The 26,836-nt window shown below is 48.6% G+C and overlaps 1 protein-coding gene across 2 annotated transcripts; it reads left to right on the forward strand.

Annotated features, from left to right (window-relative positions):
- Nucleotides 1-219: 219 nt before the first annotated feature.
- Fam83d (family with sequence similarity 83, member D) lies at nucleotides 220-18,758 on the forward strand. Of its 2 annotated transcripts, NM_027975.2 has the most exons (4): nucleotides 220-708; nucleotides 11,966-12,133; nucleotides 15,254-15,378; nucleotides 17,281-18,758. In NM_027975.2, the coding sequence occupies exons 1-4, from the start codon at nucleotides 235-237 to the stop codon at nucleotides 18,269-18,271; spliced, it is 1,758 nt and encodes a 585-aa protein (NP_082251.2). In that variant the 5' UTR covers nucleotides 220-234; the 3' UTR covers nucleotides 18,272-18,758. The 2 variants fall into 2 exon arrangements, with proteins under 2 accessions (NP_082251.2, XP_006500260.1); XM_006500197.2 differs by lacking the exons at nucleotides 220-708; nucleotides 11,966-12,133 and adding an exon at nucleotides 12,174-12,347.
- The last annotated feature ends 8,078 nt before the right edge of the window (nucleotides 18,759-26,836 follow it).

Raw genomic sequence — 26,836 nt, forward strand, 5'->3', positions numbered from 1 at the left:
GATTTAAATTCCGCTCAGCCATCAGGCAGTGAGAGCAGAGGGTGGGCGGGTTCTGTCTCAGGAGCAACCAATAGCAATGAGGGGGCAGAGCCTTTGGTACGCATGGGAGACATCCAGCCAATGGGATTGCTGGGGCGGGGCGGCGAGCCAATAGAGCGGGCTGGTTTGATTCAAAGATGCCTATAAAAACTCAGACTACCACCGTAGACAAGTGGATCGGTTCTGGGCACTGCCATGGCTGCTCGCTTCGAGCTGTTGGACGACCTTCCCGCGGCCTGCCTGTCTCCGTGCGGACCGCCCAACCCCACGGAGCTGTTCAGCGAGGCGCGGCGTCTGGCTCTCGAGCAGCTGCTGGCCGGTGGTCCCGACGCCTGGGCCGCCTTCTTACGGCGTGAGCGGCTGGGCCGCTTCCTCAACGCCGACGAGGTGCGCGAGGTTCTGGGCGCTGCCGAGCGGCCGGGCGAGGATGGGGCGGCGGTAGCGGAGGACTCGTTCGGCTCCTCTCACGAATGCTCGTCGGGCACCTACTTTCCGGAGCAGTCGGACCTGGAACCGCCGGCGTTGGAGCTCGGCTGGCCTTCCTTCTACCAGGGTGCCTACCGCGGTGCCACGCGTGTCGAGGCTCATTTCCAGCCCCGCGGCGCGGGCGCCGGAGGCCCGTATGGCTGCAAGGATGCGCTGCGCCAGCAGTTGCGCTCCGCCCGAGAGGTGAGCGGCCCCCTGGCAGCGGGTAGGGGAGGAGCATCGGCCTTCTGAAAATTGAGTCATGTCGTAGTTCCAACTTCTGTTATTGGTACCCCTGGAACAGAGCGACTGTTAGTTCAAACCAAAGTGGATTGCAGAATTCCAGGGACGTCAGCTGACATTAGGTCTCACTTTCAGGAGCTAAGTAAAAGCTTAGTTTTACCCAAAAGATGATACCCGGAGACCATGGGGAGATCTGTAATTACCACTTTTCCACGCTTCTTAATGTTGTAGACAGATAAATTCGAGCAGTCGGTTTATCTCTTTCACTTCTGTGAGTGAGTCTGGTGGGAGATATTTTTAACCCACAGTGCCTGGGACTGTTCCAAGTAGCATTGATCCAAAATGCAAATATTTGTGCTTTAGATAAGCCACTGGTTACAATGGGTTTTTATCTTAGCTAGTGTCAGACTGCCCGATTGGCCTGGGGTGGAGTATAGAGTCTGGCCTGCCATAGATCAGGGAGAAAGGGCTCCACTTGGGAGGGTGTGGCTACAAGTTTGCATGCTGGTGAACACTGCTCCATTCCCAGACCTTTTGACTGCCTGGAACATGACGGGCAAAGCCTCAGACCATGTCAAGACTTAGTAGGCCTGGCACCGCTATATGTTAGGGTGCGGATCAGGTTGACATCACCAAGTCTAGGAGCAAGTTTGCGTTCTGTTTTTGTCTTTTGTTTTTTGTTTTCCTCTCTGCAAGACAAGGTCACTGTAACCCAGGCTTACCTGGAACTTACAGGCTTCAATTTCAGGCAATCCTCCTGCCTCTGCCTTCCTAGTGCCAAAGCCAAAGTTCTGATGCTGGTTCTGTACCTGACAGGCAGGACTTTGAGGATAAGAGTGTAGGTGACCAAGCTGTTCAGGGAATAGTATGGCTATGGCTGGATTCATGTTAATCCTGTGAGCTTTGGGTGGGCTGAGGGTCCGTTTGATGCTGGAAATGTTTCACTTGTGAGTTCAGTACAAAATTATAAAGCGTTTGGAAGAGGCAAAATTGTGGGCTAAGGGTGCATGCCCAAAGCTTCCCTCTGGGAGGAGAATTTGAGCACTCCTTGGGGACACCTTGAGAAGGAAAGACCTGGTCTCCAGGAAAGGCAGAGGTGTGGGCTGCTCTAACCTTTTGCTCAGTTGGGTGAAGGCACTAGAGCTAGAGGTCAGAAGGAAAACTTGCCTTAAAAGGGATCACAGCTACAGCAGACTTCCCTATCTTTCTTGCAATCTGAAAAACATCAGTGGATGGGGCCTCCTGCTTCCCTCTGTACCTACTTCCTTTACACCTCCCCTACATCCCTGTCTCTGGAAGCTGGGCGTTCCCACGGAGAAAGGTGGGAAACCCAATGAGCATTTTTTTGTATATATGCCCAAGTGCATACTTACCCAGAGTCTCCCAGCTGTCACACTGCCAGGGCTGGGGTCACAGAGGAGGGGGTGTGGTTCTCGTCCTTAGTTCATGGAGGACTGGGGATGAGGAAGGGGCTAGAAGAAAATCTGGAGTGGCGATGTCTGAGTTGGACTGAGAAGGAAGGATGGAACTAGCCTGTCTATGGAGAAGATAGGGACCAAAAGTCGAAAAGATGATGGGGGTGGTGTTCCTAGCAGTAAGCCTGGCGTGAAGGAGTTTAGATTTAGGAGGGCTGAGGTGGCAAGGAGGCCAGAGACATCCTTGTAAGAGGAAAGAGTCTGGATTAAGGCAGGGTGGGCAGGAAGCCAGTTTTAGGCAGAGTTCCCTGAATTTGAGACATGACGAACTGGAGTGGAAAGGCAGGGGAGGAAAGTATGTAGACAGCGAGGAAGCTTGAAGGCTGGGGGGGCGGGGTAGCTCTGTGGCAGGACGGACCTTAACATGCTGGAGGTCTTGGGTTTGAGCACACACTAAGGGGACAAGGGGGAGAAGGAAACACGTGGAAGGTTGATGGCTCTGCCGCCTCAGTTCCCGTAGAGAACAGCCGGGCTCTGCCTTCGAATGCTGGGCTTCCAGGCGTGTGCCGCCAAGCTGGCTGAGGCTGAGACTTGCTGGCCCTAGTTGGCAGTGACAGGACTACACTGGAATACATTAAGGAAAACAAGGACTGAGCTGGCCAAGGAGTGGGGTGTATAGGAATTAGGTTAATTTGAGGCATGAGGCTTTAAGAGGAAAAAAAAATGAGTCAATAAAAATTGTTTTCTCACCGCCTTTAATCCCAGCAGGCAGACACAGGCACATCTCTATGAGTTTGAGGCTAGCTTGGTCTAAATTGCAAGTTCCAGGCCTACAAAAGCTATATGGGGTGTGGGGTGGGGTGTGTCTCAAAACAAACAAACAAACAAACAAACAAACAATGCTTTCTCTTTGCCAGACAGTATTTTTAGTAACCTTGAAATTGTTGATTATTCTGTCCACTTTAGAGAGGATAAACTGCAGCACGGAGAAGCTAGGTTGCTTCTAGAGATGGTGGAGACAGGACTTTACCCAAGGCAGACTCTGAGACTCCCCATTAACTACAGTGTTGTGCGTGAGCCCTGTGGGAGAAGTTCCTGTCCCCGGGTGGAGGAGGACTAGCTACTGAGAGGGATCAGAGGACTAATTTGCTGGCTGTCAAAGGCTGCCACCTGTGAGGACGTGCATGGGTGTCTGGGAGTGGCTGTGTCACCCTGGCCATGTCCTTTGAAGTGCATTGCTCGTGACAGGGAAGGCTGTGACGGTTCATATGTCAGGTGTTTCCAGATGTCTGATCTGTGTGGTGGAGGCAAATATTTGGGGCTCTAATTGAGTTCTTTACCCAGATTACCTCCTAGTCCTCCCAAGGCCAGAGGAAGCTGCACTTAAAGGACATAGCAGACGCATTTAGGTCAGGTAGCTTGTTGAGCACGGTGAGGCAGAGCTGGGTGCAGTGTGTGCCTAGCTCCAGGGCCAGTACTGTGCTTGCTTGGTTGTTTTTTTTCATTGAACCCACTATCCTCCTCCCTCAGCTTCTCGAGGGCTGGAATGTGCCTCCTTGCCAGACAGAGGACAGCCTCCCTGCTTCCCAGGGGCTGAAGGCTTTAAACAGTTCCCCAAAGGTTGGGACATGGAATTCCCGTGTTGCATATCTTATAAACAGAAAAGCAGTGATGATAGCAAGAGCTGCCTGGGCTGTGAGCAGTAGAGCTGTGCGCGTGCTACACATCAATCAATCAATCAATCAATGAATGCTTGCTTGGCTTTTTTTTTTTTTAATTGTAAAAAGAATAGAGTGGCCTGTTTTAAGAAGAAGAATCAAAGGAGCAGAGGCCTTTAAGTGGGGAAGGTAGTTTATGACCTCAAGACAATGTAGGTCCCTGGTGCTTAGATTTTATAAATCACCATGCATTTTCCCTGGCTTCGGCAAGACACACCAGCTATTTCTAGTATCTGAAACAAATAAAGAAATCGAGTGAGTGGCTGAAGGAAATGTGAATTTCCCGGGGTGGGGTGGGGGTTGTCCCATGTAGTGAGCCCAGAGGTGGGGACCAGGCGGCACTGGAGTGGGGTCAGATCTAGCTGCTTGCCCCCCTTTAGCTTTACCTGCCCTCGGTGAGGAGATCTGTGTACCAGCTTAGATTCTCTGTGGTGGACCTGGAAGGAGCCTAGATACCCAGGTTCTATCATCAGCACACAGTGTAGGATACCAGGGGTGTTTGCCAAGGGTCAGGAGTATCTTTCTGAATGGATGGCTCTGGGATGGGTTTCTCTAGCAGCTCTGGCTCCATGGAACCTCCCTGGGCATCTGACACATAGCTGGTCCTCAGTATTTTTCATGGAGGCCTGTTAAGCCCTTTCCATTCAGCCTTATGATTTTTGGGGGAAGGGAGAATGAAGAGGTAGGATGAGAAACTAAGTGGTTTAGGTGCTTCTTTCTGCCACCTAGTACTTGGCGGAGCTGTGACCCTGCCTGGACATGCCCCTGGTCAGTGCTTCTGATGTGCTTGTCCTGCGGGGGTTGGTTGTTGTTCCTACCCCCTCCCTGCTTTCTCTCCCCAGGTCCCTCATTTTGAAATGGTTTTGAGATGCGTAGTCCAGTTGAACTTGAGATCCTCCGGCCTCAGCCTCCCTTGCAGTGAGACACTATGGTACCCAGATATCCCGGCTTCTGGGTGGGAGTTGATAGGCCAAGCTCGCTCTGCCTGGAGAGCCGGCACCTCCCACTTGTTCTTACGAGCTGCTGTTCCTAATATGCTTTTGTTCCAAAGAGGCCACTTGTGCGGCGAGCACACCTCTGAGCGTCCTTCTGACGACCAGAGCGTTAGTGGTGCCTCTCTTTGCATCATGGACGAGTCCAGCCAGGAGGAAGAGCAGCTGTGGAGTCTGTCGGAGGCCCCTGGCGTGTATGAGGATGTTCTGAAGGGCTGAGCTCTCCCGAGCTTGCCCAATCCTCCCCTGTGTTACGATAGAATCTATGCTATGGGATCAGTTCCTGTTCCAGATGCCCGCATCAGCCCCACCGGGTTTCTCAACCTCGCCACTGCTGGCATCTGGAGTGGATGGTTCTTTGTCCTGAGGCCACTGTCCTGTTCACTGCTGTAGTGACTATGAGCATCTCTGTCCCCATGCCCTACACACTCTTAGCACTTCTCTCCTCCAAGTAGTTATGACCTTCAAAGCTAGTCTACAGAGGGGACCACACGGAGTTTCTGCTTAGTAGTCAGCATTTCTGCTCTGCCGGAGAAGCAGCTCAGAGGGGTAGCAATGGTTGAACAACATTGTGGATGGATTGGATGCCACCACTAAACAGTACCTCCACAGTCCCCCTCTATTCTTCTAGCTGCCATTTCATTTATTTATTCTTATTAATTTTGGGAGGGTTGTTTGAGACAGGGTCTCACTAAGTAGCCCTGACTAGCCTGGAACTTGTCATGTAGACCAGGCTGGCCTTGAACGCACAGAAATCCGCTTACCTCCTGCGTACCACCGTGCCTGAGTTGCCTCATTGTTATCCTAGCTCTTGAGACAGCAGGATCTAGAATTGGAGGTTAGCCTGAGCCATGCAGTAGGAACTTGTCTTTAAAAAAAAACCAAGCAAACGAGGTCCTGGTGTAAATGACACCAGCCTCTAGAGGGGTGAATTTCTGCTGTATTCTCCATTGACCTAGTTGTAACACACCTGAGTCTGACTCACAGAAACACTGGCAAACACAGGACTGGAGGCTTGCTGCTTATTGTAGCTCCTACCAAAGGCTCAGAAAGAGCTCATGTCACAGCAGAGGATTAGGGGAGAGATTGGTGCGTGTACGTCGTGGAGGACCCCGTGGCTTCCAAGACAAATGTAGGCAAGCTTTGCTTCAGAATGCCCAGATAGCGTGGCCAATGCAAGCACTGATGCGTAAGTACACGCGATTCTTTAAGTCTGTATGAATTAAAACTACCTTTAAACCTTAATTCCTCTGTCATCTCAGAAGGTTCTCATGGACAACACTGTGCAGAGTGTGTCATTGTCCAGCCTTTTATCTATGGATGGATGTGAACATATGGTACTGCATAGATGTGAACATGATGCTGCATGGATGTGAATGCATGATACTGCATGGATGTGAACATATGATACTGCATAGATGTGAATGTATGACACTGCATGGATGTGAACATATGATACTGCATACTCCCACATGTACTTGTTTATCCTATCAGTGGAAGAATAACCCAAAGCCAAACGATTGGAGTGATTTATTCCCCTGAGAGAAAAGGAAAGGAAAATAGGAGGGGACATAGCTTGTTTTACAGATTGAATTTTGGAACAGGAAAATGCTTTGCATAATTAAACACTTAAACACCCCCCCCCCCCAAAAAAAAAGGCTACTTGATTTTCCCAATGTTCCTCCTGCTGGGGCAATAGTGAAAAACTGCTATTAAGTTTACCTTTTGCTCTGAAAATTTACGTTCTCTTGTTTTTAAACCCAGAAGAATATATCAAAGTAGTTCAAAGGTTTTTGTTGTTGTTGTTGTTGTTGTTTTTCTGTTTTGTTTTGTTTTAGAAATCTCAATGAGCAGTTTTAGTCCCATTAAAACATGTAACAAGTGGTGGCTCCTGACTGTAGTTAGCATTTTGGAGACTGAAGCAGGAATATCTTCAATTTGAGACAAGCCTGGGCTAATACCAAGACCTATCTCAAAAACAAAACCATAAAACCCACTGGGGTAAATGGTACGTTTGATAGTTTTAGCAAGGAAAGTCTCTAGGTGGTTGACGTGCTCAGCATCGGGACTCAGTGGCCAGTCGTCCAGGCTGACACATTATACAGGGCTTTGGCAGAATTCCAAGCATTCTGTACACCTGCTCTGCCTTTATGACTCTGGGTAGGAAGGGAGGGAAATTGAGGCACACAGGAAAGGGGTGATTGACATGTGCTTCCTGCTAGAATGAGAACAGGAACGACTGGCCTGCAGTGGCCCCTCCAGGCCATGCATGGGCCCGGTCAGAGGGCGAGCAGCCAGTTTCAGGGCTGTGTGGCAGCAGGAAGGCCTTGTTTCAAGGACACCGAACCTCTGATTACATGTCTTGTCCATCGATAGTGGCAGAGTCAGGACTAAGAATATAGCAGCGGCCACTGAGGGTTTTCTCATCAGCTGAATCACCAAAGGGTATGAGGTGGCTGGAATTAGGTGCACATTCTAGAAGCCAGTACAACCTACCTCGTGACAGCTTCCCCGGTTCTGCAGAGAGGAGGGGTCCAGGTTTGTTCTGCAGTCCGATCACATGACAACTGAACTCCACAAGGTCCCCGATCAGTGTAGCTCTGGCTCTGTCAGCAGAGCTGCAGAAGAGAGGGTGCCCAGCATGCTAGGGTGTTGTGAGATTCCTTGACAGACGGTCATCGTGTTGTTAGAAGTTGTCCTTCGTGGTGGACTTGAACCTGTGGGCTTTGTGGGATACTGTACTGATCCTCTCAGGATTACCGCAAGTTCTTAGCAATTGTGAGATCCACATTAGACTTTTCTGTAACAATATTTAGCTCAGCACGTTTCTTATGTTGGGCTTTGGAGGCACAGAGACACGGGTTGGCATTTCAGCCCCTTAAGTGTGTCCCTTGACCCCATTATCTAGCCCTTCCAAGTTTGTACGCTGGGCCTGATGGCTAATGCGGCTTTAGAAGCTCTGGAGATCTCTTTGAGCGTTTGGGCTAAGTGGCAGTGACCGAGGTCCTAGCTCTGCCTAATGTGTAATGTAAACAGGCTCTCTCTCGGCTCGGCTCTGTCAGAAGACAGAAACCTGTGATCGCTTGTGGACTCCTTAGGCCTTGCTGAAGTCAAGGGACTGATGATAGACTTATGGTTTGTCACTCAAGCTGAACATGGGGGGCTGGGCAGTGTAGTATGGATTCCCCTCTCGGCCAGCTTCAGGCCGCTGGGTGCTTCCTTCATGGTTATCTGGCAGATAGGTCTGACCCTGTGGTAATAGACTCTTTGCAGTCACCATACTTCTAACCCAGAGAGAAGGGGCCAGCTCCATGCAGCTCAGACTGAGAGAAGGTGGTGCCTTCGGGTTGCTGTGGGCATGTTGTGGGGTGGGTACCCCTAAAGGGAGAGTGGACTCAGTGACTGGGGTCTGTACTGCCTTTCTTGTCCAGGTGTTCTTTGGCTCTGCAGTCTGCAGCCTGAGCTCTTCAGCCAAGGGAGGCATTGTGCCACGACGGCTGTTCTCTGACGCCTAGAGCCCACCACACGTCAACCTGACACCCAAATACAGATTTTTACCAGCCCGGCGGTTCTGGGGGAAGCAATACACACTAATGAGCTCAACTTTTGCTGTGGAAATGTCCACTTTTCCCAGTGGATGTGTCCCCCTGGAAAGCAGGACTGGCTTGGTGGAACTGAGGCTAGGCCAGCCAATTTTGTAAAGGACTGTTCTTCCTAAGAGGTGACAAGCTGCAGGCCTGCTCCAGTTCTGTAGGACTTGGATATATGAGGGCAGGGCTCCGGGTAAGCATCCAGGGAGGGCAGGCCTTGAAGGAAGGAGAGCTTTCCTGCGCTGGTGTCCGGATAGATGAGGCAAGTCTTCTGAGGGCCCTACTTTAGTAAGAAAGGAGGCTGTGCTGGGTGCAGGAGAATCGGGAGAGTAAGACATTCCTTCGCCCTCAGATACCCTGAGTGAGGCAGGCCTCCACATTTAGCTTGTGGAAGGTTTCGGCTTTAAAATCAAGGATACATGAACCGAACTGCAAATTACTACTCAGCAGCCACTGCAGGTGTTGTTCGTACACCTGTTTTATTAATTGGGCAATCAGAACTCTTGGCAGGCCTTTGTGGTCTGGGCCCTGCTCCCATTCTGCCTCTGGTGGCCTTCTCTAACCCTGCCAACTGGGCTGGGTTCCTAGTCCCTGTTTGAGTGGCCCCCAGGGTGTGTTCATCGCCCATCACTCTGCATCTCTTGGCTTCTCCTCCTTTCTCACTTGACTAGCCAGCCCATCAGCTAGCTGTATGCAGCTCACAGGGGCTCTGCTGACCATCAATCAGGGAGGCCAGCAGGTCTGCACAGGTTGCTCTTCTCTTCCTCTATTCCAGTTCTCAAGTGCACTCTGGAGAGCCAGTCTGTAAGGTCTCTCACCACCTTGGTTGTGTTCCTGTGGTCCTGTGCCCATGGCTGGGCTCTCCCATGGCTCCATTTTCTCCCCCGTGGCCTCATAGTTCCTGGCTGGGACTTCTCTTTCATTCCCTAGTCCTCCAAAATATCTGCAGAATTTGAAGTCTGTTAGCTCCAAAGGTCCCCATGCCCCCGTGGGTGGCTGACCCAGAGATTCTCAGTGCTGAGTTAGAGGAAGGAGGTTCAGGTCTCTGCTCTGCCGCAGCCCGCCTCTTCTGGCGTCATCTCTCTGTAGCCTCTCCCTCTGCAGGCAGTGTGGGCACAAAGAAAGGGCTGACATGGATTCCAGAGCCTTCTCCCATCTTATACCTCCCTCGTTGCCAATCGTATCCGTGGCTCCCCTTCCAGCCACACTGGCATGCACCCTGTCCTTCCCAGCTTTTTCTGTCTTCATGTGGTTTCCTGTTAGAGTGCCCTTCACTTCTCCCATGGCCTCCTGTCCCAGGGAGCTAAGATTGCAAATCTGTGCAATCAGGCCTGGCTCCTTATCTTATCTGTGGTTCAGCTCTCTTGTTTACCTCTCTGAAGAAGCCTCCCTCCTCTCTCCCAGTGCCTCCGTTGCCTCCCCTCACAAGGCAGCTGACTTACTGCTCCCTGCAGAACATGCATAGAGCACATATAGAACATGTATGCCTCGTTCTGCTTTCCTCATCCAGGTGCTGTCAGCCCTGGGCAGCCGTCTCTGCCCAGTGCAGGCCAGCCTGCCTTGGACTCAGAGGCACCAGCTTCCTAACTGAGCCAAGCTCACTCCAGACTTGCTCTCCCTCAACCATCTAAGCAGTGCTGCTATCCTGGCCTTCTAGAAAGGAAGGAACCCAAGGCTGAGAGAGGTCAACATCAGGTCACACAGCTAGCAAGTGCCACGCTGAGCTCCTGTCCTGGCTTTTGCCTTTAAACTCTGTTAACAGGCCCCAAGTGAACGGGGTAGACACAGGCTGTGTGAAAGCCATCAGGGCCTATAAGCTTCTGAAGATGCCACCAATCCTTAGCTGGCTTTAGGATTTCTTTTTAATTCTACAGATGTTTACGGGGTACAAGCCTGTCGGTTACTGTCTTGAGGTCTCCACCTTGGAGACGAAGCCTTCCTTTGGAGGGCTCTGCTGCAGTAGAAGGAGGGCATCGAGACTGAGAATTCTTCCCTTGGAGGGCTCTGCTGCAGTAGAAGGATAGGCATCAAGACTGAGAAGCAGCTGGAATTCTCAGCAGAGTGGTTGGTTAATGTGATTCAGATACAAGGGATTTTTTTTACTGTTGAGTTTGGGAGATGGAGAAGCCCTGACCACTCCCAATTGCAAAACAGCTCCCAAATGCTGGCTTCCTGACTCGATCTGCAGGGACTTGTTCGCCCTGCCTCCCTGCCTGGAATTTCTGAGGGCCCTTGAAGCAGGCGATGAGGCTCCGCAGCCAGCGGTACTAGCTTCTATAAATGAAGGAAGGAAACTGGGAGCTGGCAGCATCTCCCTTGTGGGGGGCTGTCTGGGCAGCTGCAGCTCCACACAGGTGACCGGGTGGCGGGGCAGACACCAGTGGTCTCTTGGACCTTGCAGCTGTGCAGTTGTTTACGTTTTACTGCAGGTCTGTTTTGTAGCTTAGAAAGCAGACATTCAAAACAGTGATAATTTGCCCATGGACGCATTGGTGAATATTGGCTTTTAGCTTGGTCTGGGCTGGGTATAGAAAATCAGTTTGTATCAGGGGCACACATTGCTGGGGAGAAGAGAGAACAGAGCTGAGCGGAAGGGCATAATTTTGAGGTAATATTTCCATGTTCTTGTCCTGACTGGTGGGGAATATATGGTATTGGGAACAGAGGATGGGGTGGGGCACTGTGAGCCTCATCTGATCATTTCAAGCACTAAATTGGTAATGGATGGAGTCTTTCTAAAGCAGGGTGAAAATACTCAGAGCCCATAATCTAGAATTGGATAGTCAAAAAACAAACAAACAAACAAAAAAACAAAACAAAAAACCCAACCAACCAAACAAACAAAAAAACAAACGTGGGCACGAATATTAATAGCCAAAGGGGGCTTCTGAGAGAATCCCCTAAGAAGGTCTTTTTCTTTAAGTGTATTTATGTGTGGTGCACATGGGCTATGACATACATGTGGAGGTCAGAGGGACAGCTTGCAAGAGTTGGTTTTTCTCTTTCCACCAGGTGAGTTCTGAGACTGGAACACAGGCTATCTGTGGTAGCAGTGAGAATGGAACACAGGCTATCTGTGGTAGCAATGAGGATGGAACACAGGCTATCTATCTGGTTGGTAGCAGGCGCCTTTGCTAGCTGCACCATCTTGCCAGTCCCAAGATTGTATTTATCAACTTCATAGACAGGAACCTGAAGCCAGACTGGGAAAAACCGTGTGACCGGGACTTCGGTGTGGTGGTCCAAGAACCCAGACAGCTTGCTAGTCCAAACTGAACCTGGAGAACAGGGTTTTAGCGGTGGCATAGAAGTTAAATGAGAAGCTTGCCATGGGGACAAGCGAGCGTGAGTTAGCTGTGCCAGGCCAGGACTTGTCAGACATGGGCACCCAGGTGTCTGTGGAAGTAGAAAAGAGCTAATGGTGGGGTGTACTGCTGAGGAAGAGAGCGTCTTTGAAGACGGGGTTTAGAGTTCCTTACTTTTTCTTCTGCCTTATCTCATAGGTGATTGCTGTGGTAATGGACGTTTTCTCAGACATCGACATCTTCCGAGACCTGCAGGAGAGCTGTAGGAAGCGGGGGGTGGCTGTGTACATCCTCCTGGACCAGACTCTGCTCCCCCACTTTTTGGACATGTGCATGGATCTGAGAGTTCATCCTGAGCAGGAAAAGGTTTGTGGGTCACCATCTCTGTCTCCCCACTGTCGGTAACATGGCAGAGTACCCATGATCTAAAATGTGCTGCTGTTGCTGCTGCTGGTGCTGGTGCTGGTGCTGCTGGTGCTGAGGCTGGTGCTGCTGGTGATGGGCTCCCACTAACAAGTGAGGAAACTGAAGGCTCACAGAAAATGACCACCACCCCATGACCTTGCAGTTCCATTCCTAGGTAACTACCCAGAGGAATGAAGGCACGCGCCTGTTTATAGGTGCTGGGAGTTTCATCAGCTAATAAGTGCATAGACTATACATTGTCTGTTCAGAACAATAGAATATTATTCGCTCTTTAAAAGGACTAAAGTACTGACACATGCTACCACATGGTGACCCTGAAAATGCCGTATTTAGTGCAGGAAGCCATATACAAATGGTCATATGCAGTATGATTCTATGTATGTGGAAGCCCAGAGCAGGGTCATCGGTAGAGAGAAGGTAGGTTGTGGACATGTGATTGAGGGATGGGTGGGTTTGTAACTAAAGGGCTTCAGGCTCTTTGCTTGCTTGTTTGTTTTTGAGGTAATGAGAAAGTTCTATAATTGTGCAAATGGTTTTGTACATCTATAAATAGTACAGATTTGCACATTAAGCAGGTGAATTATGTGACATTTGATTTATATCTTCATTAGGCCATTGATAAGAAAATGTAAAGTGACCGTCAGGCTTGTCAGCAGTGAGGACAGACCTGACCATAGCCAAGCCAAAGCTTGGTGGCTCCAGGGGGTTCACCTTTTTGCTACAGTGGCCATATTGGAGCTCTTGTTCTGTCCCTGGCGCTGCCCACGACTCTGACAAGTGTGGCATCGCTAACTCTCTTGGTGACCCTGTCATCTCATGGTGGCCCTGTCTTGGTGGCCCTGATGCTTTGGATCAGGAAATGGTGAGATGGAGAGCCCAGGAGTCCACAGCTACAACCCGCCCCGGCTTTGACTCCGTCTGTCCTCCTCAGTCGCTCTCATCACATCACCAGCTGCTGCTGCTGCTTCCCTCTCAGTACAGAACCAGACTATATGTCTTCCTCTAGGAATGAAAATAATTCCAGTATCTTGGTGTAAGGCCAGAGTTGGCTTAGTCTCTTTGAGAATGAGGTAAGAGAGACATTTGTTACAGAATTCATGTCTGAAGAATGGAGCAACTTCTGAAGCCAGAACCTGCCTTACCCTCATGCTGCCAGGCACTTGGCATGAGGAATGGCATGGTCAGCAGGAGCCAGGCTTCTCGCCACTGCGGGAGCGGCTCTGACTAGTTGATACCTTGTAAACAGGCAGCATGGTTTACAGAGTCTCATCTCACTGGCCGCTCCGTCAGAGTGTCTGCTGGCTGTTTGCTCTAATGCGCAAACCAAGGATTGGCTGACTTAGACGATTTACCACCCTGTCATTTGTGCCACAAAGCAAATTCACCAGTGAGGTAGGATTGGACCTTGCAGACTGAACTGATCTCAACAGCCATGTGATCCAGCAGTCAGTGAGCTAGGAGGACTCGAGGACAATGCCATTTGGGTATGGTAAAGAGCACTGCCACCCAGCCAGGCATCTAGGCCACGGCTGCTCTTGTGGAAGCGTGGAAGGTGTCAGGGTATAATTTCAAGTGCTCTTGGGTAATTAAGCAGGCTGAGTCTCAGCAGCAGACAAAAAAAGCAACAGAACTGTTCTAGCTCTGCAAAGCCATTCCCTCCGCTCCGTCAACGAGGCAGAGACTGCTGACTTTGTTGGCTGCTGCCTTCATGGTGGTCCAGGACCTCTGCAGGAAGTCTGAAGACAGTTTGTCTTTATAGTGGATTGTCTCCTTTCTAGGTAGCCGCTCGCTTCCCTCCTAGGCTTGCATGTGCTGTGGGTCTGCGCTTTTCTCAGAGGCATCCCCTGCTCTGCGCTCTGATTGGTTCAGAATATTGAGTTACCCTGTCTGCAAGAATTTGGCTGCGTATTCACAGGCAGTTGTATAGAAGTGCTGTGTCCACAATTACAGGCCTCCATAACATTCAGATGCGTGTTAAAGGGAAGGACACAGAGCCATCCTTAACCCTACAGGTAGATGTTTCTATGGTTACCCTGTGTTGACTTGTTTGGGAGTCATTACCTCCTCTATCCTGCCAGTTCCATATGCTCATCTGTGAAATACTCACTCCAGGTTTGTTTGTTTGTTTTAAAGAAAATCTTTACCTTGAAATTAAGATTTGTAAAGGGTTATAGGGGTGGATACCTGAGTTTGGTTTCTAACATGCGTGTTCGGCGGCCCACAAACGTATAATTTTAGCTCCAGAGTGTCTGACACACTCACATGTACATACCAACACGCAGATACTCATAATTTAAATTTTTTAAAAATTATTTTTAAAAGGTTTAAAAAGAAGTCACTATGTATGCGTTTGTGTGTCATCATGGGAATAATTGTGCATCCATGTGTATATAGCGTACCTTTTTGGTTACTGAGTACCTGTAGATGTAAACTGGCTGATTAATCCCCACATGGTGTGTTAGAGGCCTGCCCTCTGATTGCTGCTTCCAACTCCTTCCAGTGTGGGGTGAAGTAGACTATTACTCCTTACTGATGTAGTGCAAAGACATAGGAGCAGGGCAGGCTTGGGTTTTCAGTCCTTGCCAAGTGTTATTCATTACTAACAGACTTTCTCTGATTATTTTATTTCCTGTTTTATTTCAAAATCATTTCTTGGATTCCATTTGTTTCCTCCAAAAAGCAAATATTCCTTTATAGTATATAGTGCATTCACACATGAGCCTAAGGGTCTCTAAATACAAGCCAAATGTAGTGAGTGGTGCCGGATGTAACCCCAGCACTTGGGAGCTGGGGCTAGGGGAATCCCAAGTCCAAGGCCAGCCTGGACTATAAGGTCGGTAAGGCCTCTTCTCTTCCTATGAAAAGATGGACTAGATGCAGCAGTTACATTACTTGAGCAGTATCTGGCTGGTGTGTCATGTGTGCTGTCACTAAATGGTGGTTATACCCTAAGCTACTACAAATGCCTATGTTTGGGCACAGTAGGCTCAGCACTGGATAGTGTCGCTGAGTTGGCCATTGACTTTTTTTTTTTTTTTCCTCCCATGCTCTTCCCAACAGCTGATGACAGTTCGGACAATTACAGGAAATATCTACTATGCAAGGTCAGGAACAAAGGTTGTCGGGAAGGTTCATGAGAAGTTCACACTGATTGACGGAATCCGGGTGGCAACAGGCTCTTACAGGTATGTTCAGAAAAGGGGCCTCAGCAGTTAGTCCAAACCCTTTAGAGGAATCAGTGCTTGCTCCTACCAACCAGAGCCCTGTGACAGAGTCCCCCGGGAGTTCACACCTGTGTGAGTGAATTGGTTCATAAAAGCCCTGTTTTGTCGGATGTAGACAGGGAAAGAGTCACTTTCTTTTCACTGTGGTCCACAAAACTAAGCACAGGATAAACTCAGCTTGAGACCCCCATAGTCAGAGTCCTGCATTCAAGTCCTGGCCTAGGCCTTTGGGGAAAACCTGGAGGCTAATTGGCCTCCTATCCTGGTTCCCTGGGAGTTGGATCCCACCTGGCCTGCTTACTTGAAGGTCAGGGCATTGCAAATGTTCTAGCAGACTGAAGCTGTTCATTTATACTTAGCTAATAGGTTGCGACAGTCTTTGTAATGAAAACTAGAAACTAGTCTAGAAAGCACCAGGCATATTCTAGGCCCACCTTGGGAGTCCACCTTGCCAATCACATCTTTGTGTGGAGAGAGGAAGGTGAGGGCAGGGTTGAGGTCACAGTGGGTGATGCTAATCCCGGGAAGTTACACCATTCTTACTCATGCTGTGCTATGCTGTGTTTTTGGCTGTCTCTCTAGTACATTGTACATGTGAGTTACAGAGTTTGCAAAGAAAAAACTTGTTTCTATAGAGAGTGTATCCCTTGCTATCGTGCCAGCTGTTGGTTTTGTGGCCTGTGAGGTACTGTGACAAGCAGCTCTCAGTTCCTTCCTTCTCAACCAGTAGCTCCAGTTCAGAACTGAGCCCGTGTTCTCGAGGCTTCCTTCTATTGGGCACTTATAAGTTCCAAAGGGACTCAGTATTTATCTATACTGATGAAACTTGACTCTGGGTGGGTTTTGGCTATTTAAAAATCTGTAAGTATAAAAACTGCCCTCTACAAAAGCATTGACAGTGGTATTCTGATGTGTTGAGACACACTACAGCCTCAGGGTCAGGTAGCCCCTTTGTTTCTGTTTCCCCCTTGTGGGTAGTCCGAAGACTCTTGGGCTCTGAAGCAGTTCTCGGGCAACACGTGCTCTTCGTCATGGTTCTGTTTGTTTGCTGCTCTCTTAGGCAGGGTTTCTCTGTATAGCTCTGCTGTCCTGGGACCGATAGGCGGATGCTCCTTCCCATCCCAGCGCTCTCCCTGGGCCTGGGGCGGTGGTGGGTGGGTTTATTAGAACACTGTCTCCTACTCTGCCCTGCTCTTCATTCTCCCGGCCTCTTCCTTTGAAGGCAAAGACCCTTGCATACTTATCCAACCTTTAGCGGCTGTTTCCCAAATGGAGAGAGACTCCTGAAGCAGGAGTGCGTCTCTGAAGACTCACCTAGCCCTGGGAGGGTCACATGCGCACACTGGATGAATCCCAGGGATCAGACGTGGCTATCCTGGACCGTACGCCCACCCCATTGAGACTAGAGAGGGTGTGTGCATGAACGCCTTTGTGGGTAGAGACAGGTGTAGGTTCTGTTTCCAGAGGAAGAGGAAGGGGTGCTGGATAGGCATGGAGACCAGGCTAATGAATCAGCTGTAAAAAGTGCTGAGCACAGCACCACTGGTGGAGTAACCGTACCCACTGGAGAAACTGGACAAGGTGCCACTAGCTTCCCACGGGGCATCTCCAGCCGATTCTCTAAGCTTTAAAATGAGGCTGCTGGCCTAAATACTTGAGACCTTCTTGCTGGGGTTTAAAGCTGAGCCCGAGGGTTGGGTTTGCGTGTGTGTTGGTTAAACCCTTAGTTAGCCTCCTTGGTTCTTGAAGTATGCATTTGCGTTTTTCCTGTTAGCATCAAAGTTGTCACTCTTACATGGCAGCTACTGAGAGCCGAGCTGAGAGCCCTTATCTTTACCGGTTTGTGTGTTTTTAATCCTTCAGTTTTACCTGGACCGACGGCAAATTAAACAGCAGTAACTTGGTAATTCTGTCTGGCCAAGTGGTTGAACACTTTGATCTGGAGTTCCGGATCCTGTATGCTCAGTCAGAGCCCATCAGCTCCAAACTCCTGTCCAACTTCCAGATCAATAGCAAGTTTGACCATCTGGCTGACCGAAAGCCACAGTCGAAGGAGCCCACACTGGGCAATCTGCTGCGAATGAGGCTGGCCAGGCTCTCAAGTACTCCCAGGAAGAGCAACCTGGGCCCAGAGGAGCCGCCAAAAGACAGAGCCAAACCCAAGCGCCCTGACTCTGAGGCTTCTACCATCAGCGATGAAGACTATTTCCACAGCCACAAGGACCAGCTAGAGGATAGTAAGGTGGCTGATGCTGCTACCCAAACAGAGCCCAGAGAAGAGATGGCTGCAGTAAGCCTGAGTGAGGTGGGAACTCAGACTAGTTCCAGCATGATGTGTGTTGGGACCCAAACCACAGTTGTCACCAGGGCAGCGAGCTCCCAGGCCACAGTGTGGTCCAAGTCCACTACCACACAGACTGAAGCTGACGAGAGCTTCCTTCCTCAGGGTGCCCAGTCCAAAGAAGGGTCACCGGCATCCAAGATGTCAGTGTCGAGGTCTTCCAGTGTGAGGTCATCCTCTTCTGTGTCTTCCCAGGGCTCGCTGGCAAGCTCGGTGAGCTCCCATGTCTCCCTGACGGCTGCTGATCTCCACACTCCCGCATACCCCAAGTACCTGGGTCTGGGCACCCCGCATCTGGATCTGTGCCTAAGGGACTCGTTCAGAAACTTAAGTAAGGAGCGGCAGGTCCACTTCACTGGCATCAGGTCCCGGCTCACCCAGATGCTCACCGTGCTCTCACGGAGAACGCTCTTCACAGAGCACTACCTCAGCTACAGCCCCGGGAGCTTTACCAGAGCCTCTACCAACCTGGTTTCTGTGAGGGACATAGCCCTTTACCCTCCCTATCAGTGACTGCCGGGTTCAGCCAGCCCTCTGTCCTGAGGCCAACAGAGCCTCACATGCATGGCCCCAGCCACCCTCTCCCACCTGACACTGGGCCACCTTTGCTTTGATTCTGCAGCATTGTTTGATATTTTTAATTTTTGTTCTTTAGAAACCATCTGTTGGTTTAAACACTATAGGTATTTTTTTCTCATTTGCACAATTTTAATATTCTATCACTACATAAGTGTTTTAAGGTTGGTTTGAGAGATAAATACTGTTTTATGTGTGTGTGTATTCTCTGTCTTAATGCTTTGAGTCACCACTGTTTTTAAAATCAGAATCATATTTAAAAGTTAAACACCATTGTTTCTTAACTGACTTTCTCTTGAATATCTGTGTTTGTAGTATTAAATAAGTATAGACAACTTTTTGTTTGCCTGGATTTTGTTCTTCTTTCTGGCAACCCTGCCTTTGTCTCTAAGGGTACATCATAAATAAATATACTATATAGGTATTTGTGTGATTCTTTTTGTTTGTTTTAAAAGCAGTTTGGGGGGAATGGATGATCCAAATTGTAAAGGGGCAGTGTACTTACGAAGCTGGGTGTTGGCACACGCCTTTCATCCCAGCACCCTGGAGGCAGAGGCAGGAGGATCTTTGAGTTTGAGGCTAGCCTGGTCTAGAGAGTGAGTTCCAGGATGGTCAGAGCTACACAGAGAAACCCTGTTTCAAAGAAACAAAAAGTTAGATGAGAACAGAGTGGTGGCACACACCTCCAGTCCCCGCACTTAGGCCAAGACAAGAAGGTCCGAGTTGAGGCCAGCCTGATCGACTCCTGACCTACTCAGAGAGACCCTGTCTGGAACACACAACGTGACGTTAAATGACTTAGAGCTGGTACTGGGGTCAAACCATCCTTGGCATGGTGAAAGCTGACATTACTGTGCGCCCGAGGAACCTTGCCAGCCCGGCAGGCCTTTGTGTGTGCTCCTTTCAAAGCAAAAGCCTGAGCTGCTTCGGTGAGGACCTGGCTGTCTGCCAAAGGAGTCCTGGGTGTTCCTGGGCTCCCATTCGCTCTAGTGGCCCCAATGGGCCCAGTTTCATCAGATGGGTGTATTGTTGATTTAGCAATCTTATATTCCAGAGTAGGGGCAAGAAAGGACATTGATAATTATCCCAGATTCCTGGTCCAGTGTCAGGCAATGTAACTGCTTCTTATATCCTGCTAATCAGGATTGGTCTGGCCATGGAATCCTGGTTTTGTCAAACCCCATTCATAAAAACAGAACAAAAGGAAGAGAGAATCCATAGTTTCCTCTTCCTGGCTTGCTCGCCTAGAAGTCTACAATAGGTAGGGCGTTGTCTGTGGGGAGAATGCTGACAGATGCAGATCAGGAATGTACCCTGAAGATCTTCATGTTCCTCTCATGACAAGGTTATCTGCTGGGTTAGTGCTGTGGTCTGTAGCCATCAAGCACGTGACAGGACAGGACACTGGCGCATGGCTCTGAACCCTCTGGGCTAATCCTTGAGTATACAGTTTGTAGACTTAGATTGCTTTATGTTTACAGCTTAGATCGCTGCCTTAAATCTCATGCTAGCCCAGTGACTCCAGGTTAGATGGCTGGCATTCCCACTCTCAGTTATAGAAACAGGCTGAGATAGCCTATTCAAGATCACATACCTGGCATATGATGGTATAAAAAGACAGGTGTCCAGGTTCTCTATTTGCCTCTTTGCTTTGCTTGCAGTAGAAAGAAAGGTCTTAGAGCCTGTTGCGTGTGTAGTGGGAGTTAATTTAGAGACAGCCTCATGAACAGATGCCTGGATTATGATCACGCATCTCAACTCTACTGACATTTTAAGTCCACATTCTATAAGGTGGTTTGTCCTTTTTTTAAAGATCTATTTATTTATTACATGTAAAATACTCTGTAGCTGTCATCAGACATCCATTCAGATGGCGTCAGATCTCATTACAGATGGTTGTGAGCTACCATGTGGTTGCTGGAATTTGAACTCAGGACCTTCAGAAGAGCAGTCAGTGCTTGGAGATGGCTTATTTGCTAAAGTGCTGTCTAAGCATGAGGATGTGTGTGGCAAGCCAGATATGGCGCCCTGCACCTGGAATCCCAGTGCTGGGGAGGTAGAGACAGGAGGAGGATTCCTGGGGCTTGGTAGCCAGCTGGTCTAACCCCAGTCAGCTGGTCCAGTCTCTAAAAATGTGTGTGGAACTGGCAAAGGCTGCTGAGCGGGTCAGAGCATTTGCTGTCAAACCTGATGACCAGACTTTGATCCCTGGGACTCAGGTGGTGGGAGGAGGTAACTGATGCCTGCAAGGCATCTGATTTCCACACATGTGCTATGGCACATACGAAAAATATAAAACTGTAAAAACAAAGTAGGAAGTAACCTGACAGTGACCTGTGTGCTCCCCATGGATGTATATACACACACAGCAGTACACACATGCACACATACACACACCATATGAACATGAGTCAAAGTGCTTGCTTTGCAACCACAAGAACCCACATAAATGTCCCGATGGGCTCATGACATCCTGGTGCCGGTGAGGCAGGCAGATGGGTTACTGGCTGACCAGCCTAGCCTACCCAATGAATTTCAAGCCAGTGATTGTGTCTGAAAAAGAAAAAAAAAAAAGAGGAATAGCAGTTATTCTTTGGCTTCCATGTGCACACCCATCTGCACACAAATACACCTACACACACACAGACACACACACACACACCTTTTTTGAGACATTCTAAACCAATAGAAATGTTTTATTCAGAGTACCCATCTGAGGTAAGTTGTAGTAGTAAATATTAAAAATCCTGGCCTGGGGTTTCTACCCCACCTTTGGTTATTGAATACCTGGATAAAAACACACACACAGCTTTTATATTTTTAAGATATCTTATGGAGCACAATAGCTGGGCAACTGCCTACTCTCCATGCTGTTAGAATCTACGATCCTATCGCTAACCCCAAGTTATTACTTAATATACTATGTTTCATCTGGGCTGCTCTCAGCTCCAATTGGGCAGCCCTTGGGACCACTGTCTCTTGATCCTTATCCCATGGCAGCTTTTTCCTCCTTGTCCTCTCTTGTGAAGTCAGCCAAAACCTCAGCCCCATGTATTAGCTTTTGGCGTCTTTATTTAGCAATCACAATTCACTCAGTGTCTTGGGGGGCCCCAAATTAGCATTAGAATACAAGCAGTATTAGGCCAACCCACTACAGTTAAGTACCAGTGAATTTCTCTGGCTAGGGAGTACTTGTTCAGTGAAACGCACTTGTGCGCAACTGTCCTCTAAGTCAGCAGAAATCAAATAGGAACACGAGATAGATGGAATCCGAAGAAAATCATTCAGTCTCAGGACGCACCCAAGCCTTCAATCTGGAAAGTACCACCGAAGCTGCCTACGTGTGATCTGAGTCTGCTGGTGTGCTTAGGAGTGACTGTATAGTTCAATGATAGGTCTAGCATGTGCAAGGCTCTAGGTTAAATAACTGGCATGGGCTCCCCTCCACAGCGGAGAGCTGATTATTGGCTTCAGTCCCGAAAAAGAGGAGGGTAAGTACCAAGGTGAGAATTCTCGTGCCCTCTCTCTGATATCCTAATCAGCCAGTGCAGACTGAGCTGTAAATATTTAGGCTATATTGCAGTCTTCCCCCCAGTGCTCGGATGAAACCAGAGGTCACACATGCCACACAAGTGATCTACCACTGAGCTACATTTTCAACCAGCATTTAGCTCTAAAGGATAACTTCCTCAAAACAAAACAAACATAACAACAGCAGCAACAAAGAAATGGCCAGAGAGATGGCTCAGCGGTTAGAGTATTGGTTGTTTCTAGAGAGCCCAGATTTGGTTACATATTTTGTTTACAAACAACCTTATCTCCGGTTCCAGGGAATCCAATGACTCTTGATCTCCACAGGCACCCACCCACATGGTACACATAATACCTTTAAAAGACATAATCGTAATACAACTATTATACCTAACTACCACTCATAACACTTCTCTATCAAATATTCAATGCATAAGTACAGCATAATTTCTTTTCGTCACTGATGACTTGAGTTAGGTTTGTTTGGTTTTTTTGTTTGTTTGTTTTTTGTTTGTTTGTTTGTTTTTTTCGAGACAGGGTTTCTCTGTATAGCTCTGGCTGTCCTGGAACTCACTTTGTAGACCAGGCTGGCCTCGAACTCAGAAATCCACCTACCTCTGCCTCCCGAGTGCTGGGATTAAAGGCAAGAGCCACCACGCCTGGTTTGAGTTAGTTTTTAGACCCAATCTTCAGTATCGACATCCTCTCATAAAATAAAGAATCCATTGAGATGGCTACCACACCTGTGTGGGCAGTGTGGCTAGAGTTGCTTTTTAACAAAGGGATTTAAAGTGGCTAACAAGAAAACCCAAGACCAGGTGGCACAGGCGGCCTAGTGGATAAAAGTGCTTTCTGCCCAGTCTGACTACCTGAGTTCAATTCTAGGAATCCACCAAGCCTCACAATTTGTCCTCTAATGTCTGCTGGAATGCTGTGGCACAAATGTGCTTGCTCCCAGTAAGTAAAAGTAATTTAAAAATTTAAAACCTAATCTACAGGTTCATGTAACACAAAAGTTTCATGAAAGAGTCAAGGTTAGGGGACACACAACAGAATCATGCTTGAAGCTAAGAGTGCCTGCTCAGACATGTAAGACTTATGTAGGGAAACATGTAAATTTACATTCTCCATTAGCCAAGCCATAGGAACCTGGCTTAGAAGCACCATTCAGTGTCTACAAGGTGAAGCAAAACAATTATTCCTGCTATTGAGGGAATACACATATTTCTTACAAGGATCTTCTCATTAAAATATTGCCGTGGAGGACTAGAGATGTTCAGTTGGTAGAACACTTGTGTAACACACATGAAAAATGGGGTTTGGTTCCCAGCACTATAAATTCAGTGTGGTGGTGCACGCTGTCATTTCCGTACTTGGGAGGTGAGGGCAGAATTGTGAGTTTAGGACCATCCTTGGCTACACAGTGAGTTGGAAGGCAGCCTGAGCTCCATGAGGTCCTGTCTCAAAATCCAACAAAAAAGTTAATTCTGAACTCCTCAGGGGTCATCTTGGGAAGCCATGAGGTGACTGTACCCGGAAGGGTTCTGTATAAGTGAACTTTATACTGAGTGCATTCAGGTAAACCTGGTTTCACTGGGCTACAAACCTAGATAGGTGCCCCAGTTTGCCTGGCACTGCCTGTTTGCCTCTTATCCCCAGGTCCCATCTCTCTAACACTCCCTTTCAGGAGTGTCCCAGTTTTGAAGCTAGTCAGAAAGTATCTCGCAGGCCTAAGGAAGCCTTCCCAACCCATCTGGCTCCCCAGAACCACAGGCTACTGAAGCCATCGTGACTTAAGGTTTCTCTTGCTGTAATGAGGCACCATGACCAAAGCAATGTGGGGAGGAAAGGGTTTATGTGGCTTACACTTCCATATCATTGTTCATCATCAAAGGAAGTCAGGACAGAAACTCAAGCAGGGCAGGAACCTGGAGGCAGGAGCTGATGGAGAGGTCATGTAGGTGTGCTGCTTACTGGCTTGCTCCTCCTGACTTTCTTATAGAACCCAGAACCACCGGCCCAGGTGTGGCACCACCCACAATAGGCTGGGCCCCTCCCCACCAATCAGTAATTAAGAAAATGCCTTACAGCCAGATCTTATTGAGGCATTCTCTCAATTGAAGTTCGCTCTCTAGCTCGTATCAAGTTGACACATGACTACCCAGCACACAGCACAATACAGTTTCCTGTGGTTATCTGCTGAGTGTCTTTCCTGTGGATCTCTTCACAACTCTGCACTCAGATCCCTAAAGTGGGTGAACACTTTTGCTTATGGCAATATGAATGTGAACATCATCACGGGTGTACAAAGCCAACACTGGCACAGTTGTCTGTGGGACCACAACTGCAGAAGGCCCACCTTGGATTCTCAACAGGAAATCCTGGCACAGCACAATTGTGGAAAGCAGTTCTATGAACCATCTCTTTAGGGGACATCTGTCTGGTCTGGTTTCTTTAAGAGCTAGCTGCTGTAGTGCAAGGATATATGATTGGGTGCAGTAGACAGATCATTTTAGCCTCGTTCATTAATCCTTAGATAAACGTGCCAAGATTTGTGAGGAGCCATCCTGTCTCCAGTGCTCTTTGTGGTTCTAGTGAGGCTGGCTGGACTTGGCCCTGGGGCTGGGACATGTGATCTAGTCCTCAGCAAATCAGTCCATCATATTCTCTCGCACCACTGATTGATTCAGGGATGGATACACAGGGCAGATAGAGATGGCTTTACCAGAGAATTTTCTTTTGAAATGTCTGATGCTAAAAAGATTTGAGACATTGATTTGGCTATCTTGTCACCCCATTACACCTGAGAGAGAAGGCAGCAGAACACAGAGTTCTGGCTATGTCACATGTCCTGATGTCTTTCGGTCAGATACTCATAGACTTTTTAATATCTATGAACTACTTTTATTCATTATGCTAGTCTCACCCTGTAGCCCATGCTGGCCTGGATCTCATTATGTAGCCCCAACCTGGCCATAAACTCTTGGGGATCCTCCTGCCTTAGCTTTCCCAGTGCTAGGGTTACAGGTGCAAGTCACCACGCCTGCTGCACGAAGCATTTCTACTGACCTGATATTGGTTTTCTACCACTTGCATCCATAATGTCTACAAAGGCATTTTTCTTTCTTTCTTGTTTTAGTTTTTTTGAGACAGGGTTTCTCTGTATAGCCCTGGCTGTCCTGGAACTCACTCTGTAGATCAGGCTGGCCTCGAACTCAGAAATCCACCATCCTCTGCCTCCCAAGTGCTGGGATTAGAGGCGTGCACCACTACCGCCTGGCTACAAAGGCGTTTTTCATGTATAAATGTTATTTTCTATATGAAGGACTTTAATGAAAATATAAAAAAATACACCTACATGTAGGCAAAATCATATACATAAAATTATTTTAAAAAAGGAATTCCCAGCATAAAAAGAGAGGCAGATTAACTTTAGTTCAATTGCACAAGTCTTAGGGTAAAATCGGCTTGCAAGTCCTACTCTACAGGGGGAATGTTTGATAGTGGAAGGAGAGAGGTCTTGGAGCTGCTCCTTCAAGGATCTAAAGCAGGGGTGAAGCATTCTCCACAGAAGGATTAGCATGTGCTGAACTTCATTTAATTATTAAGGAAACAAATCAAATCTAGAAACGAACGTGACATAAACTCAGATTTTGCTCGTGTGGTATATTTGCCCTGGCAGTTGAGCTAATGAGAGCCGATTCCGACCTAGTGCCTGCAGTGTCTTGCACTGTGTTAGGTCCTCTGCCCCTCATCTCCTTTAACACTTCTTTAAAGCTCAGTTTACAACTGAGCTTAAATGTCAGCCAGGTGATGGGCAAGCTAAGGATTCTGAATCAGGGTTACTTGTTTCCAACGCTTTCCGTAATTTGCCATTTCCCTCAAAGAATGAAGCATTTTCTTTTGGAGCTCTAAAAATGTATAGATTTTAAAGCCTCTTAATTTGTGGCTTCCTTGAGCCCAGCACAACTGTTCCATCCAGTAGAGGATGGAAACAGATGCAGAGACCCACAGCCAAATATTAAATGGAGCTTGAGGATGGGGGTGGGAGTGGGGGAGGAGTGTGTGGAAGAGTTGGGGGAAGGACTGAGGGCCCAGAAGAGGACAGGGCCTCCAAAGGAAGACCACCAGAGTCAACTAACCTGGACCCTTGGGGGCTCTCAGGGACTGAACTACCAACCAAAGAGCGAGCATGGGCTGTATCTGATGCAGAGTCCCCCAACAACTGGAGCAGGGGCTATCCCCGAGTCTGTTGCCTGCCTGCAGAGCCCATTCCCCTAACTGGGCTGACTTGTCTTGTCTTAGTGGGAGAGGATGCACCTAGTCCTGCAATGACTTGATGTGCGGGAGGTGGGGGTGGGGGATGGGGAGGTAGAAAAAGAGCATTTGATTTATAAACGGTTGCCTTGGAGGGAACACTGGGTGAATGCACTGGCCTCACTGATCTGATTTCTAGTCTCATCTTCCGGCCCAATGTGCTCCTGCGTTCCCACTTTGCGACATTTCTCTGAAGACCACAAGTTGCCTGTATCATTTCGGCTTTACTTGCTGATAATAAGCATCATTCTGTTTATCCAGCGTTTATTCATTTACAGTTTACCCAGCCCCACCCTCGCCTGGGAAACAAGAAGCTACAGTTCCAGGGAACACAGCAGCATTAACTGAATCATCAGACGCAGGAGGTCGTTACCGCTATTATCTCTCAGTATGAAAATAGGAGACTAAAAGAGACGCAGCTGCGATAGCATGTAAACACGAGCATCTCTCAGTTCACCGGGGAAACCCAGCCTCTGCTCACACTCTTAACGCTGGTGAGTGACAGCCTGGGAACACAGCAGCGCATTCCTAGAAGTTAGTGGCAACCCAGAGTGTCCAAGCAGGGTAGAGCAGCCAATCCGAGAGACAATATGGCCGCGCGGCATCACGTGGGCCAAGGAGAGGCCCTCAAAGGCAAGCCAAAGCGAGCTGCGA

This window comes from Mus musculus, chromosome 2 (assembly GCF_000001635.26).
Source record: "Mus musculus strain C57BL/6J chromosome 2, GRCm38.p6 C57BL/6J".
In the NCBI taxonomy this organism is placed as follows: Eukaryota; Metazoa; Chordata; class Mammalia; order Rodentia; family Muridae; genus Mus; species Mus musculus.